The following is a 15,529-nucleotide window of genomic DNA, read 5'->3' as shown; positions in this document are numbered from 1 at the left end:
ATCCAAAAAATACATGAACTTTTTTCCGATTATTAAAAAAATACTAAACTTTTTTAGTGATACAAAAAAAAAATATAAACTTTTTTCGATTGTCAAAATAACTAACAAAAATAATTTGACGTGTTTACATCTCATTGTGTCACACCAGTCATTTTGTTTATTTTGACAATTATTGAAAAATTAAGTGTTTATTTTGTCAAATTTAAAAAGTTTAATTTTTATTTGATAAAATAAAAATGTTTAATATTTTTTTGTCAAAATTTGAGAGTTTAGCGTTTTTTTTTAAATTTTCTCAAAATATAATTATATATTATTCGATTAGGATGCATGACCAAATTGAAAAGACAAAATTAATCTATACAAAAAATAATTATTCTCTAGACAAAATTAATTGAGGTCCAGGACGGGTTTGTATTTACCGATCGATATTTTTAGTATAAATTCTTCCATAGGTTGGGAACCCACCAACCCTACCTTAATGATCTAAGATGGTTACCAGTATGAGTGAACTTTTCAGATTTTGATTCTGACTTCCATTTGGTTATTTTTAATTTTAGAACAATTATATCTATCAATTTTAAATTGAATCCAATTTCTATTCAATCCGATTCTGTTTCGATTTATGTTCCACCCGATTAAATACGTTCGGCTTTTACAGAATTTGTCATCTAAATAGTTTTATATTCTATTTTCCGAATTTATAACAATTATAAAAAAAAAAAATTCAATATTTATATCAGATTTTATTTTCATATATGAAAATGCATTATAATGTTCGGTTTCGTATAACTGAATCGAAATATTCGCCTTCATTTATGGTAACGAATATGCGTAAACGAAACCCAGTCTTCCAGATTTTGAAAGGTCGTCGGCAGCGTATCACAACATCAATGATTAATCGAATTCAATTTGAGAATTGTTTTTTTTATTAATTATTCGATATATTCCATCCGTGGTTTAGGAGAATTTTTATCAAAACGAGTATTTTTATCAACAAAAATCAAATCTAAACTAGATTTAAACCGAAAATCAAATATGAATAAAGTTATATTTTATAATATTTACATATCTTCGGAGCGAATCTCTACAAGATTTTCTTATTGTATTATATATATATAGAGAATAATACAAAAAGGCCGATTTGTCAACTTTAGGAGATCTGTCTTTATCACCCCAACGGTGTTTTTCCTTCGTAACATAATGAGAGTCAATGTTACAAGGCCCAAAAACTATACTCGAGTTCAATGTTTCGTGGCTTTTGTGGTTGCAAATATGGCATATAAAATGATTGGAATTTATAAAAATGTAGAAGAAATATTCATATAACAGTTGAACTTATTTTGTCTCTAGAACCCATTTATTGATCTTATTCTGCACCATAATCAATCAATATAGGAAAACTAAATAGTGAAACCGTTTGATACTTTGAACACTTTTGGGGCAGTCTAACAAGATGAATAAACGTGGAATCAAATAAAAGAAACGAAACAAGATATCGTTTAACTCATACCCAAAATAAAAATTTTATAATCGCAATTTACAGAATAATATCTTTCTTACAATATAAATAAATACAATTATATATATATAAATAATTATTAAAAACATAAATATTTACATCATTAAAAAAATAATAAAATAAAACAGATTATTTAATCTCAATCACACTCTTTTGTATTATTTTTTTTAAATTTATCTACCACAATTTAAAAAATTCTAATTTCTGATAATCCCATCGATTACCTTACAATTCAAACTATAGACCCATGTTTTTCCCACAACAGATAAGCCACAGTTGAATTGTAAATGGTGTCAGTTTACTTTGCTTGAACAGAAAAATCACGACAAACCCAAGCTTCACGGCCGCAGCTAAATTCCGAGATCGACAAATTACATCATCGAAGGCCATTCCAATCTCTCGTATGGATGATTTAGAGTTAGAAAGATCCATCGTGAAGAGATATACCTGTCCCTTGTCGAGAAAGAGACCGCCCCACTCATCAAAAGAACATCCGGATCTACGACTAATCGGAACCCGAACCCATAAGCAGATTCTGGAATCGCAACCGAATCGCCGATTTTTGCCGGTTTTAAAGATGGGGAGAGATCGACGGACTGTATTGGATACGGATTCGCCGATCGAACTTGAAAGTATTCTGTGTCTGCCTCCTTTCTCCAGAGACGTATTTATATAATGGGATTTTAGGGTTTGACGGGGAGCTAGGGTTTGCTATAGAGCCGCAGTTTTTTTTAAAATGTGACCTACTTATGGGCCTGGGCCGGCCCATTTGCAAGCCTGTCTACCAGTGGGAAATCTAAACGATGTCGTTTCACTGGGGGACGCGTCATACGTCGAGTGACGTCACGCACCACGAAAAAAAAAGGGAACATTTTGAAAAGCGAAGCGATGGGAATTGGGCAAACGATGATCTTTACTACGAACACTTCACCGCAAGATTTAAAACATATGTCAGACTAATGAAAAAGAACGACCAATTATATCAAAAGAGAGATTTCCCCTGTTTGGATCGTGAGAAATAGAGGGGAAAAAGGAGAGAAAATTTGTGTTAGAGAAAGAGAAAATGCCGAGAAAATTTTCCGCTATGCATTTACTTTGGAAAGAGTCTCTTTTATTCAAAGTCCACTGACTTAATCAGACTCCTCTACTTGCCAGCTTTTGCTTTAGGCAACTGTTACACAAAAGGGTCTTGCATTTTCAACTGTTGATGCAAATTATAATTTTTATACTTTTTGGTATTTAATCACATTTGTATTGAAGGACTAAGTTGCAAATATCTTAAGAATATATTGCAATTTATTCTAACATAGATTTTTAAATTAAACTATTCAATGTATTCTACGCCCAAATTTATAGGTAGCATTGTTTAAGGTATAATATCATTGACGGCGTGATATTTTTAAAGTAAAAAAAAAAGACAAAAAGGGTTTGATGGGGAGTTTAGGGTTTTGCTCTAGAGCTCCTCTCTCTCACGCCGCAGATTTTTTTTTTTTGTTAAAGCAACAAAAAAAAAGTCCACTCTTCGGCCGAATCCAACTATGGCGGTGGCCCATTAGCGATCTGGCTGTGTGAAATCTAAAACGATGTCGTTTCAATCGGGTTCGCATCTTATCGTCACCCGAAAATAAAATGGGTTATAAACTCATTTCTAAGTGCCACATTTACTTTTGTATTCAAACGGTTTTATGGGTTATTTAAATACATTTCTCCCAATTTTAACTTCCAAAATAATAGCTTGCAAATTTCACGTCATAACAAATCTTTTAGGGATCATGCCAAGTTCATTTTCGATGCAAATTGTAAATTAATTAAATAAAATATAAAATATACATACTATTTGTTTCCGACTAAAACTACACAAAAATAGAAAAAAAGCTTTCATAATAAATTCATAAACAATAAATATATTTACAAGTAAATAATACTATACGATATTACAATACACATGTTTTAAATATTCTATTACAACTTTTAAAAAACTTGAATTTAATACAATCTTCTTGTTCAATCTTGATCTTCTTTGTCTTTATACTCCGATCTTCTTTGTAGTATTTATCGTTCGATAGTCTTTATCGTTCGATCTTCTTCGTATAACAAAATATTATATCAATATTATAAAAAAATCGACTAACCAATTATACAATTCGAATTATGTGAGTTTTGAGAAATTCGTCTTTCCCAAAACCGAAAATCCATAATCAAATTGTAAAATTGGTTGATTAGAATGTTCAAAGAGTCGATTTATCATAATCGATTGAACTTCAACTTTTGCTTGGACAGAAAAATCACGACAGAAACTTCATGGCCGCCGACAGAAGATACGCACCAACTTCCGCATCATCAATGGCCATCCCAATCTCTTACTGTCCCTTGACGACAAGGAGGCAACCAAAAGATCAAAAGACTCTTCAAAACTACGACCAAACCATACCTGAATCCGTAAGCAGATACCGGAATGACCACCGATCGTATATTTTTGCAGGTAGGGTCTGGTGGTTCGATGCCGGGGGAAACTTCGACCAGAGATCGACGAAGTTTGAATCAGATCGGATCCGCCGATCAAACTCGAAAACCTATGTATTTACTCCGTACTCCAAGAGACACATTTATACGCAGGGATTTTAGGGTTTGACGGAGATTTTAGGGTTTCTCTTGCGACCGCAATTTTTTTTCTTTTGTTTTATTTTAAAGTTGAAAAAAAACAAGTGTGAATTCAAGCTTTAGCAGATTCTGGAACTGCAAACGAAAATTTCGCCGGTTTTAAAGATGGGGAGAGATCGACGAAGACTTATTGGATACGGATTCGCCGATCGAACTCGAAAGCATTCTGTGTTTGTCTCCTTTCTCCAGAGACGTATTTATACAATGGGATTCTAGGGTTGACGGGAGCTAGGGTTTGCTTGCTATAGAGCCGCAGTTTTATTTTTAAATGTGATCCAATTATGGGCCTGGACCGGCCCATTCGCAAGCCTTACCAGGGAAATCTAAACGATGTCGTTTCAGTGGGAGACGCGTCATACGTCAAGTGACGTCACGCACCACGAAAAAAAAGGGAACATTTTCAAAAGCGAAGCGATGGGAATTGGGACACTTCACCGCAAGATTTAAAACACATGCCTGCCAGACTAATGAAAAAGAAAAGGGGCAATCAATTATATGAAAAGAGAGATTTCCCCTGTTTGGATCGTGAGAAACAGAGGAGGAAAAAGGAGAGAAAATTTGTGTTAGAGAAAGAGAAAATGCGGAGAAATTTTCCCGCTATGCATTTACTGTGGAAACTGGAAAGAGTCTTTTATATTCAAAGTCCACCGAGACTTGCACTTTCAACCGTTGATGCAAATTATAATATTCATACTTTTTTGGTATTGGAGGATTAAGTTGCAAATATCTTAAGAATATATTGCAATTTATTCTAACATAGATTTTTAAATTAAACTATTCAATGTATTCTACGCCCAAATTTATAGGTAGCGTTGTTTAAGGTATAATATCATTGACGGCGTGATATTTTTAAAGTAAAAAAAATAAAAAGACATAAAAAGGGTTTGATGGGGGAGTTTAGGTAAAGTGTGAATCCACGCTTTAGCCGAATCCAACTACGCGTCACCCGAAAATAATATGGGTTAAATTCATTTCGAAGTGCCACTTTGACTTTGTATTCAAACGGTTTTATGGTTACTTAAATACGTTTCTCCCAATTTTAACTTCCAAAAACTTGTGTTGATTTCATGTTTATTTGCCTCTAACTAGATTAACTTCTCAGATATATACATGAACTATAAAATTCTCAAATAAATACTTGAAATTTTCAAAATTTTCATATAAATATCCAAATTTTTAAAAAATTGTCAAGTGAAACCAAAATCTATTAGCAACATTAAATTTATAAAGGAATTTGTCAATAATTGATGACTTAACATTCTGAAGCTGTCAACTAATATTGTTCCATTTGACAAAATTTTAAAAATCTGGATATTTATGTGGAAGTTTTGAAAAATTCATGTATTTTTTTTTGGAAATTTTATACTACAGATATTTATCTGAGAATTTTGTAAAAGTTCAAGTATTTATATGTGATTTTTCCATAATTTATTTAAGTTAGACGAAATTTTTTTATGATGTTGAGTTTTTTTCTATTTAAATCTTTGTAAACATTGATGTGTGTAGCGATAGAACACATGATGTAGAAAATGTATTAGTAAACTCAATATAACAATGATAACGTTTTTTAAATATTAATCTATCTAATATTTAGGAATTAATTTATGTTAAATAAATATCTTCGAAAATCTTTGGATTTATCCTAGACTATGATACTTTTTCTAACTTTCAATATACATTTGTGAATGGAGTTCTACAGTGAGATCATTGAATACTGAAAATTTGACGACATTGTTGCTACTTTTTATATTGAAATTACATGTAAAACTAATTAAGATAAAGTTTTTTAAAATGGCATTACTTGTCGTGCAAATAAAATTTGAAAACTAACTCATCTAATAATATACGAAAAATAATTTTCTGAATTGAGACTACATTTACACAATCAATCTATCCATTTATAAAGGAATTTTCAATTTATTCCATATTGAGTTTTTTACAATATTTTTGTTTTTAAGATAGATATTATATGTTAATTTTTTCGAAATTAAATAAGAAATCATTTTTTGGAATTGTATAGATTTTAATTTAATTAAAAATTGAAAATTTACTTTTTAAATAATAAGCGAAAAATATTTTTCTAAATTGATAATCCGATTCGTAAATTTGATTGTTTTATTGTGATCAAAACTCTAATAAAATTTGTCACCAAAGAAAATATATATTTGTTTTCAAATCCAAGCATATATATATATATAGTCATTTGATAAAAAAAAAATTATTAGAATGATATTTTAACAATAATATTTGTCATCAACTTTTTCGACAAAAATATTTTAATAACGTAAATCATATACATATCTGTATGCATTCTCAACGTTTCCATCATCAAAAAAAAAAAAAAGATACCAATGAAGAATACATCAACCACCTCTGCAACCCTTCATCATTTGCATCTGCAACGATTTTTGTTTGAATGATTTAATTTAAAATTTACAATTTTTTATATCGGAATGTCATTTTTTATTAAATTAACAATAAATTGTATACCTATGATACGACATTGTTATCTTTGGATAAACGATATGACCATTGCAGCGGTTATCAGATCGATTAAAGACACATGCTACCACCCATAATCCGACCATTTCACCTCTATACACATATGTATATATAAGTGTATGCATATATAACAAAGAAGAACAACATATTGCTATTGATATTCGAGCGACAAAAATGAAGCTTACGTATTAGAATGCTAATAGAAGAGTAAGTAGATTTCCTTCCTTCCCTGCAGCCCAACGCTTTATCTTCATATCCAGAGTTTCATCAATTCTTGGCCCTAGCTTTTCATTCGCAGGCAATGGCCTCGTCTCGTACAGCGACCATCATAACCTTTAAACCCCGACCTAGCTATCGCCCTGCCTAACCAATTCGAAATGGTGGAAACCTGTGTGGAAACTCTTGCACAAGAATTTGTATTCCTCTCTAATAGAGAAATGCATTTACAAAGATACGCTTCCTTCTTTTCCATCTGCATTCTTCCTCTCTTTTTTTTTTAATCTTTCATCTGCATTTATTATTATTTATTTACCAACACCCACTACTCATAATAGAATTTAAATTACGTTATAAATTTAAATTAATTATCTTAGACTTTAATATAAAATTACGTTATAAATGACATCATCATTAAACAGAGAAAATTGACCGTTCTATTAGCTTCTATTATAATTTATAAAACTTTATTATTATAATGTTCAGGTTATTAATCTTTTTTTATTAATTATCTTGTTATAAATTTTGTTATATGAACTTAGTAAAAAAAGACTAGAATATTTATTTGATAAAGAGAAATCTATTATAATATAAAATTAAAATGAACAAATAGTATGTGTAGATATTAAAATTTTGATTATTTATTATTGTTATTATTTTTGTATAATATTTTTGAATAATTTTCCAATGGCAAAGTCGTAGACTCGCCACGTTGTAGACCCGTGGCGATGATATGGATGATGAGTTAATAAAAATAACCAACCACGTGAGATTTATACATTGTAAATACAAATCCCTGAGTGGAATCTGTAATTTTAATTGTATCAATGGAGACCTAAAACAAATCAAATTTGTAAAGAAAAGAGATGTAATAGAAGTACGAAGACTGATAGAGCCAACGACGAAAATAGATTTGGACCGAAGAGCACGACCCGAGTGTCACATAACAAATTTTATCTAGTTTCATCTAGAAGATTTGGAGTTGATATTGTATATGTTATTCCATACAATTTCATCTAAGTTTGAACGCCTAACAAATTTTTTAGGACGTACAACTGAAATTAATAAAATATTTTTACATGAGCCCATACACAAATAGAGAAAAAGATGTAGAAGAATACACACAAAAAATAAATATAAAATTTAAAGAAAATATACCTTCCTTAAACAGAGATCATCGAGAGTCCTTCCTTTCTTTTTTAGGTTTGTTTCATCTATAGAGCTGCATTGAAAGGCAGAAGAAACTCAAATATTAACTATCATTATCATTCTTTTATATTAGAAAAAAATACAGAAATATTCTAGAACTGATAAAACATTCCTACTTACCCGATCGTATTGTGTCTTCTGAGGGTGTAATAAAGTTTAGGGGTGTCAATAAAACCCGAAGTCTGAAACCTGGCCCGAGTCCGTCCGAAAATAATAAGGACATGGGCCTAAAATATATAGACCCATTAAACTTCGGGCTTTCGGCCTCGGACTAAATGGGCCACGAGCCTATTGAGTCGGGTCAGTCGAGCTTCGGGCCGGGGTTGAGGCCCGTGACTTTTTCTTTGTTTTTTTTTTAAACCCTTTTTTTCTACCTGAAGCTTTACCTAACTATTTTTAACCCTAATCTTCTTGTACTCTAATTCTCAATCTTTCTCTCCATTTGTTCTTCTTCTTCCGTTGACACTTCTCATCTTAAAAAAAAAAAGATTTTTTTGTTTGGTAGGTTTTTCTGTATTCATTTTCATCCTTGGTTTGGTTTCATCATCATCACCATCGTGTTATTGCACTTTAAATCAGGTACTGTTTATGTTAAAATTAAAAGATTTGTATTAAGTTGCATTTGTTTCTGGGTGGATTTTTCCTTTTCATACTTTTTTGTTTGTTCTTGGATTTGGTGAATAATTTATTGATTTGTTTTCTATTATTTTGATTCAAATTTTTATGAGTTCCATCGATTCAGATTTGGTAAACAAGTGATGTTGACATTAAACTTTTAGGGCACATATGTTATTTGTAACTTTTATATATATATATATATATATATGCATAACATACATTAATTTTTCTCTATCTAACACGTACGTTTTTTATTTTTACAAATATCAAATCAATTATATATGTCATGTATGTTTATTTACCTAATCATATGTCCGCAACTCATTAATCAAATATATATATATCATGTGATATTTATAGAGACATGTGTTCTATGCGGTAAATGATAATATTCTATATTTATCATAATTCAATTCTTCTTTAATTATCTTTGATTAATCATTTTGTTTCGATGTTTTATGATGTAATCTAGTTTAAGTATTTTTAAAAGCTTTTACTTTTAGATTATTCAGTTTCTCTTGGATTTTCTAAAATTAATAACATTATAGAATATCTTTTTATATTATGTTTGTTATTTGTTTTTATAAATTTATGTATCTTGTTCGTTGAAATATATATATATATATATATATATATATATTATTGTTATTGGTTTTAAAAATGTTATTGATTTTAAAAATACTTTCGTTGGATGACATTTTGTTGTTATTGGTTTTAAGAATATTTTTATTGAATGTTTTACATTATTATTATTATTATCACTATCATAAAAAATTATTTAATCCGGCTCGAACCCGCCCGAAGCCCTGTAGGGCCGGGCTCCGGGCCATCAATCATAAGCCCGAAAAATAAATGGGTGGGTCAGCCCGACCCGAAAAAATTGAAGCCCGAATTGAACCCGGCCCGGTCCGCTCATTTTACACCCCTAATAAAGTTTCTGTCTTTGTGTTTTCCGTCTCTGAAACCACATTACAAGGCAACAACATTGAAAAAAGAAGAAAATGAGAAATGTACATATTTCGAATGCTCCATGAAATGCGTACATTTATATTTTAAAAATGATAAACATTGAAGCTTCGGAATCGATAGTTGTTACCGAAAGGAAACATTTCATTAGAAAATTAGCTTACCAACTCTTCTAATGGTCTCTGCTTGATCTTCTGATTTAAAGCTCATATCATGGTTTAATCCATTATCCCATCAAGAATATAACACAATTTGCCCTTTTGGTACAAGATTCGGTTCAAAGCACAATGTGAATCAAAATGTAACCGAAATTTTTTTAAAAAAAATAGGGGAGAAAGAGGAGCTTTCTTAGGCATAACTTTCTTCTCGCAAACACAGAATGAATAAACACTAACAACTAACACACATTAAGCAAGAAAATGCAGAAACTCTGAGGAGATTGTTGTGACCTTCTTGGCATTCACAAGTGTGCGTAAATGGAGTCGTGTTGCATGAACCGCCTCCACAGTCGGTCCAATGGCATGCTATTAGTAGTTTTACGTGTAATATAATCCATAACAATGTTAGATGATATATATACAAAACCAAATTTGTTATGGGAATATATAGATTTTAAGTTTAAATGATTGCTTACTGTTGATGAATGAACCGTTCTTGGATTTGGTTGGTTTTTAGCTCATCTGCCGGAGAAAAACATCAATTCAAAAGCAGAAAATCCGAACCTTTAACCTCAAGTTGAATATCCGCTGCTTCTAACAATGGATTTACTTCCTCCTCGAAGATCGTTATCGATGATTTCTCTCCACCGTATGGGTTCCAACTCCAAAACAATTTTTTGGGCCGACCTAAATTCATACGGATATTACGAATTTAACATCCCAAATCAATGAAATTTCATCCAAGTTTTGATATTGACGGAGAGAATCGAGATATTCGTCGAGCTTGTGGCGCCATAGGGTTGAGGAATAAACGGAGAGAGGCTCGACGACGAAGTCCTTCCTCACGCAATCTCCCGCGACTCCTCCGCCACAAATTTCTCCTCCTCCTCTCTCCACAACGTTTTCAACCTGACTGTGTTTCCTTCGATGGAGAAACCGATAGCGTCCTTCTCCACCGTTAAACTTCGGCGAATAACCCCTGTCCACGGAGCTCGCGGTCGGCAATCAACGTCAACGGTTTTGGAGTAATTGATAATGGTATTTGAGTGAGCGAAAATGAATGGACATATCGCCACTTTATCATACATTCATAATAATACCAATTTAATTCTCTTAAGTTAATAATTTTTATCATTCAACTATTCAACGGAAACATATTTGTATAACGTACAATTCATTGAGAAAAGCAAGACGCAAGGGACGTTTTTTTTTAAAATTTTTAACCCCACTAAATATTAACTACGCAAGTTTCGTGTATGTATATAATAAATATGATCTTTTTATTACTCCACTACATTTCATAGTTAATAGCATGCTTATTACTCCACTGTGCGTTTGAGTTGGCATTATTATTTCTTGAATTAATAATCGAGTAGTGGAGAATCGTTACACGCAGATCACAGTTAATAAGATGACGTATTATGGTTCTGAGAGCTTGTATAGGTGTGAAATAAATGTAATTATTTTGGTTTATTTTGTTATTTTAATAACATTACTAAAAAACGACAGTTTGTTTATATATAATTTTATATCTATTCAAACAACTTTTGAACTTGGATTTTAATATATTTTTATATAAGTTTTTGAAAACCCTCTATTAAAAAACACATTATAATTGATGTATTTTGGATTATAAGTATCAAATAATATATTAAAAAAAATCATGTGTTATTCATAAACTTTTATATTATATGCATAACCTAATCTTCTATAAAAAAATCTAAATTTGTGTGTAATAATTAGTGGTAAACCAATCAATTTACATATAACTAATATAATTAATAAAGATTTTAATTAATTTAATAAACCAATGAAAAATTTGACACCTAGATGATGAGATGAAATTTTAGGTGGCTTCACCATATCCCTCCAAATCCAACTTTCAAATCCCACATTGAATAATCACAACTAGGGCGAAGTGTTCCGGAAATCAGTTCGAGTTCAAGACAGGAATGTATCGGATCGGTTTTTTCGATTTTAGAAAAATAGATATCAATCAATTTTTATATTATATTCGGTTCAGTTCGGTTTTGATTCCGATTTTTATTAAAAAAAGATAGATTTTTTAAAAAAAAAATTTGAATTTTTGAGAATTTTTAAAATTTGATTCGGTTCGGTTTTGGAAAACTCATTTTTCTAAAAATAATACCGTTCGAAAATTTAGAACAGTTCGGATTAAAAAAAATATCGTATTTTCCGGTTCGATTCCAAAGAATTGAATCGAAACATCCACCCCTAATCACAATTGATTGCAAAATAATAAAGGATAATGTTACAACCTCATTTTGGACAACTAAATTATTAAATATGAACCGCAAGACATGCTTTTTTTTAATAAAAAGCAAATATCTACGCAAATAGTAGACACTTTGCTGCATGGTATTAAAATATAAGTACAACATGAACAACTTCTCATCCCACCATTCACCCGAACCTCTAAATTCAACAAGACATGGGTTCGCCGTGCAGTAATCCATTCCTTACTTACACCCTGTTTGCATACAAAATCCATTCCATCTTTTTTCCGAAAAGAACCATTTTATTTTCCTCTATAATTTCACAATATTCTTCACAAAAAATAAGTATAACCAATCAATAATCACATAAAACTTTTATTTGATTTTTCCAATATATAATACACAAATATTATTTATACTCTCATATTATACAACACCAGCATCATACTTTACAACATAATAATACAATCTATAATAGTACAATCTTCAAAAGTTACAAATTATTTTTCGATAAATATCTCTTGAAATCTCACATATTCACACTAGAAAGTCTTGATATTCAGACATAGCATGATATGTTATTTTCATAAATTTACGGCGAAAACTAATCATTTTATAAAAAATTCTATTTACCGATACTTCGACAAACCAATCCTACAATTCGACAAATATTCTTTTAAAAATTCAAAGGAATATTATCAAATTATAAAATAGATTGATCAGGATATTCGATGTATCGATTTATAATTATAAACCTAAAGTTTAACTTTGCTTGGACAGAGAAATCGCGACGAACAGAAATTTCACAGCAGCAACTAAACCCCAAAATCGATAGATATACTCCAATCACCGCATCGGTAACTATATCATCAAGGTCCATTCCAATCTCTTGTGTGAAAGATTTCAAGTTGAAAAGATCCATCATGAAGAGTTATACCTGTCCCTTGACAACAAGGAGACGCCGAACTGATGAAAACAGTCCCCGGATCTACGACTAACCGGGACCTGAATCCGTAAGCAGATTCTGGATTTGCCGCATATCGTCGATTTTTCGCTGGCAGCCCCGGTGGTTCGACGCCGGAGAGAGATCAGCGATAGGATCCGCCGATTATACTCGAAGCTGCATTTATATGCAGGGAATTTAGGGTTTGACGGGGATTTTAGGGTTTGCTCTAGAGAGTTCCTCGCTCACGCGCCGCGGTTTTTTTTTTTTTTCCATTTTAAGTTTGGGCTCAAAGGAAAAAAACAAAAGCGCGAATCCAAGCTTTACCCAAATCCAATTGTGGCCATGAGCCGGCCCCATTCGCAGGCCTATCTACCGGTGGAAAATCTAAACGATGTCGTTTGAATGGGGTCGCGGCATACGTCATGTGACGTCACACCACACAAAAGTTTGAAAGTTGAAGCCACCTTTTGCGCACACACCAACCAAAGCTCGTTTTCAGAGGGAGTGAGAGAGGCAAACGATGACGACGACGATGGCGGCAGCGGCTCTTCGCAGATTCTCGTCCTCCTCCGTCAAGAACCCGATCTCGTTTGCTGCCTCTAATGGCGGTTCCCTCCGTTTCATGGTCATTTCCTCATCTGATTCGTATTTTCTTTTTCTCCTTTTGGTTTCGTCTTATCTCATTTTGTTCGTTTGTGTGTTTCTGTGCCCAGTCGTCTTTTCCAAATTCGGCTATTGCGGATTCGGAGAAATCTCGCGCCACGGTGTGTGATCTTCTATGGAAATGTTGTTTATTCTTTTACTTGAATCCGATATTGTCGAAAGATCAATGAAATTTTTCGCATTTAACTCTTTCTGTTGGAGTTTGGTTCGCGAACGTGATTTCTTTTGCTTTTTTCAGTGGATAAAACAACTGAATGCTCCTTTGGAAGAAATCGATCCCGAAATCGCCGATATTATCGAGCTTGAGAAAGCTAGGCAATGGAAGGTGAATGGATATAACGATGATGGTGATGCTGATTTGAAGTCTTTTGGAAAGTTTGACTGCTAAATTCGCGTTCTTGGCTAAATCCAAAAAATGGGGAACGGATGTTTTTTTTTGGTGCAATGATTTTGAATCTGGAGGACGTGATTTTCAGGGACTTGAACTTATACCATCAGAGAATTTCACATCTGTCTCTGTGATGCAAGCGGTTGGCTCTGTGATGACTAACAAATACAGTGAAGGATACCCTGGCGCCAGATACTACGGAGGAAACGAGTATGGAAATCTCCTTCCTTTTCTTTTCTATTCGATCGCATTCATTGGACGGTTCCTCTCTGGTCTTGTTAGATGAGGGGCAACTTCAGTTTGATGCAACTTCCTTGAAGTACTGAAGTTCAGAGAAAACTTGTTTTGTTTTGTTTTTCCGAAGTTCTTATCGATGTGTTGTTAGTTGTAAATGCTTAAGCTTTTTGCTTCTCCTCCACCAGGTACATTGACATGGCAGAGTCATTGTGTCAAAAGCGCGCATTAGAAGCTTTTCAATTAGATCCTTCAAAGTGGGGAGGTGAGTGATTTTTGCAGATTATATGCATTAGCCAATGTTAAAATCTTCTTGTCCTTAAAATATCAAAATGGAAATCAGCTTTATAGCATGATGTGACCTATTTTTTTTGCAGTCAATGTGCAGTCTTTATCAGGATCCCCTGCTAACTTCCAAGTTTATACTGCACTGCTTAGGCCTCATGAGAGGATCATGGCACTTGATCTACCTCATGGTGGACATCTTTCTCACGGTTACCAGGTGCTTGGAATTCTTTACAGATATTTTATCTTTATTGATCTCAGTTTTGGCCTACCTTTCTCATATTTAAGATGCTTTTTATTCATCTTTTTGTTGCTGTTATGCAGACTGACACGAAGAAAATCTCAGCTGTATCCATATTCTTTGAGACAATGCCATACAGGTTGGATGAGAACACCGGTTACATTGATTATGACCAGGTTAGACAGCTTGCGTCCTCTTATGTTTAAGCTATTTCGTTTTGTCACGTTACTTCCTCAACTACACTGAAGACAAAATTAGATTCATTCTGAATTTCTGATATAATTTATTGCAGCTGGAAAAAAGTGCTGCGCTTTTCAGGCCAAAACTTATTGTTGCTGGTGCAAGTGCTTACGCTCGTCTTTATGACTATGCGCGTATACGCAAGGTTAAAAAAATTTTCGCTGCAACTACCATGGTTGCGTGTTGTTGAATTTTTATGGTAGTATTTTTCTTTTCAGTTACAAATTTTTTTTCCTGATAAATTTGCAGGTTTGTGATAAGCAAAAGGCAGTTATGTTGGCTGACATGGCACACATTAGTGGGTTGGTTGCTGCTGGTGTGATTCCTTCTCCTTTCGAGTATGCAGATGTTGTGACGACTACGACTCACAAATCACTTCGAGGTCCACGTGGGGCTATGATCTTCTTTAGAAAGGGGGTGAAGGAGATCAACAAACAAGGGAAAGA

General features: G+C 32.6%; 1 protein-coding gene and 1 long non-coding RNA gene across 2 annotated transcripts in view; one reads left to right on the top strand and one right to left on the bottom strand.

The window, feature by feature from the left end:
* Positions 1 to 12,026: 12,026 nt before the first annotated feature.
* Positions 12,027 to 13,278, bottom strand: LOC104799848. The gene is made up of 2 exons (XR_769621.2): positions 13,024 to 13,278; positions 12,027 to 12,340 (listed from the first exon to the last, which is right to left on the bottom strand). It is a non-coding gene; the product is annotated as an uncharacterized LOC104799848 (long non-coding RNA).
* Positions 13,279 to 13,501: 223 nt separating this feature from the next.
* Positions 13,502 to 15,529, top strand: part of LOC104799847 (serine hydroxymethyltransferase 2, mitochondrial) — a 4,381-nt gene continuing 2,353 nt past the window's right edge. The window contains exons 1-9 of the mRNA XM_010522523.1: positions 13,502 to 13,657; positions 13,746 to 13,796; positions 13,934 to 14,020; positions 14,172 to 14,293; positions 14,506 to 14,582; positions 14,695 to 14,819; positions 14,927 to 15,019; positions 15,136 to 15,228; positions 15,333 to 15,528. Coding sequence (XP_010520825.1) covers positions 13,553 to 13,657; positions 13,746 to 13,796; positions 13,934 to 14,020; positions 14,172 to 14,293; positions 14,506 to 14,582; positions 14,695 to 14,819; positions 14,927 to 15,019; positions 15,136 to 15,228; positions 15,333 to 15,528 — 949 coding nt within the window. The 5' untranslated portion in view covers positions 13,502 to 13,552. The remainder of the gene's footprint in view (positions 13,658 to 13,745; positions 13,797 to 13,933; positions 14,021 to 14,171; positions 14,294 to 14,505; positions 14,583 to 14,694; positions 14,820 to 14,926; positions 15,020 to 15,135; positions 15,229 to 15,332; position 15,529) is intronic.

Source organism: Tarenaya hassleriana, unplaced genomic scaffold, assembly GCF_000463585.1.
Source record: "Tarenaya hassleriana unplaced genomic scaffold, ASM46358v1 Cleome61, whole genome shotgun sequence".
Classification (NCBI taxonomy): Eukaryota; Viridiplantae; Streptophyta; class Magnoliopsida; order Brassicales; family Cleomaceae; genus Tarenaya; species Tarenaya hassleriana.
This window is presented reverse-complemented; position numbering and strand designations above follow the sequence as displayed.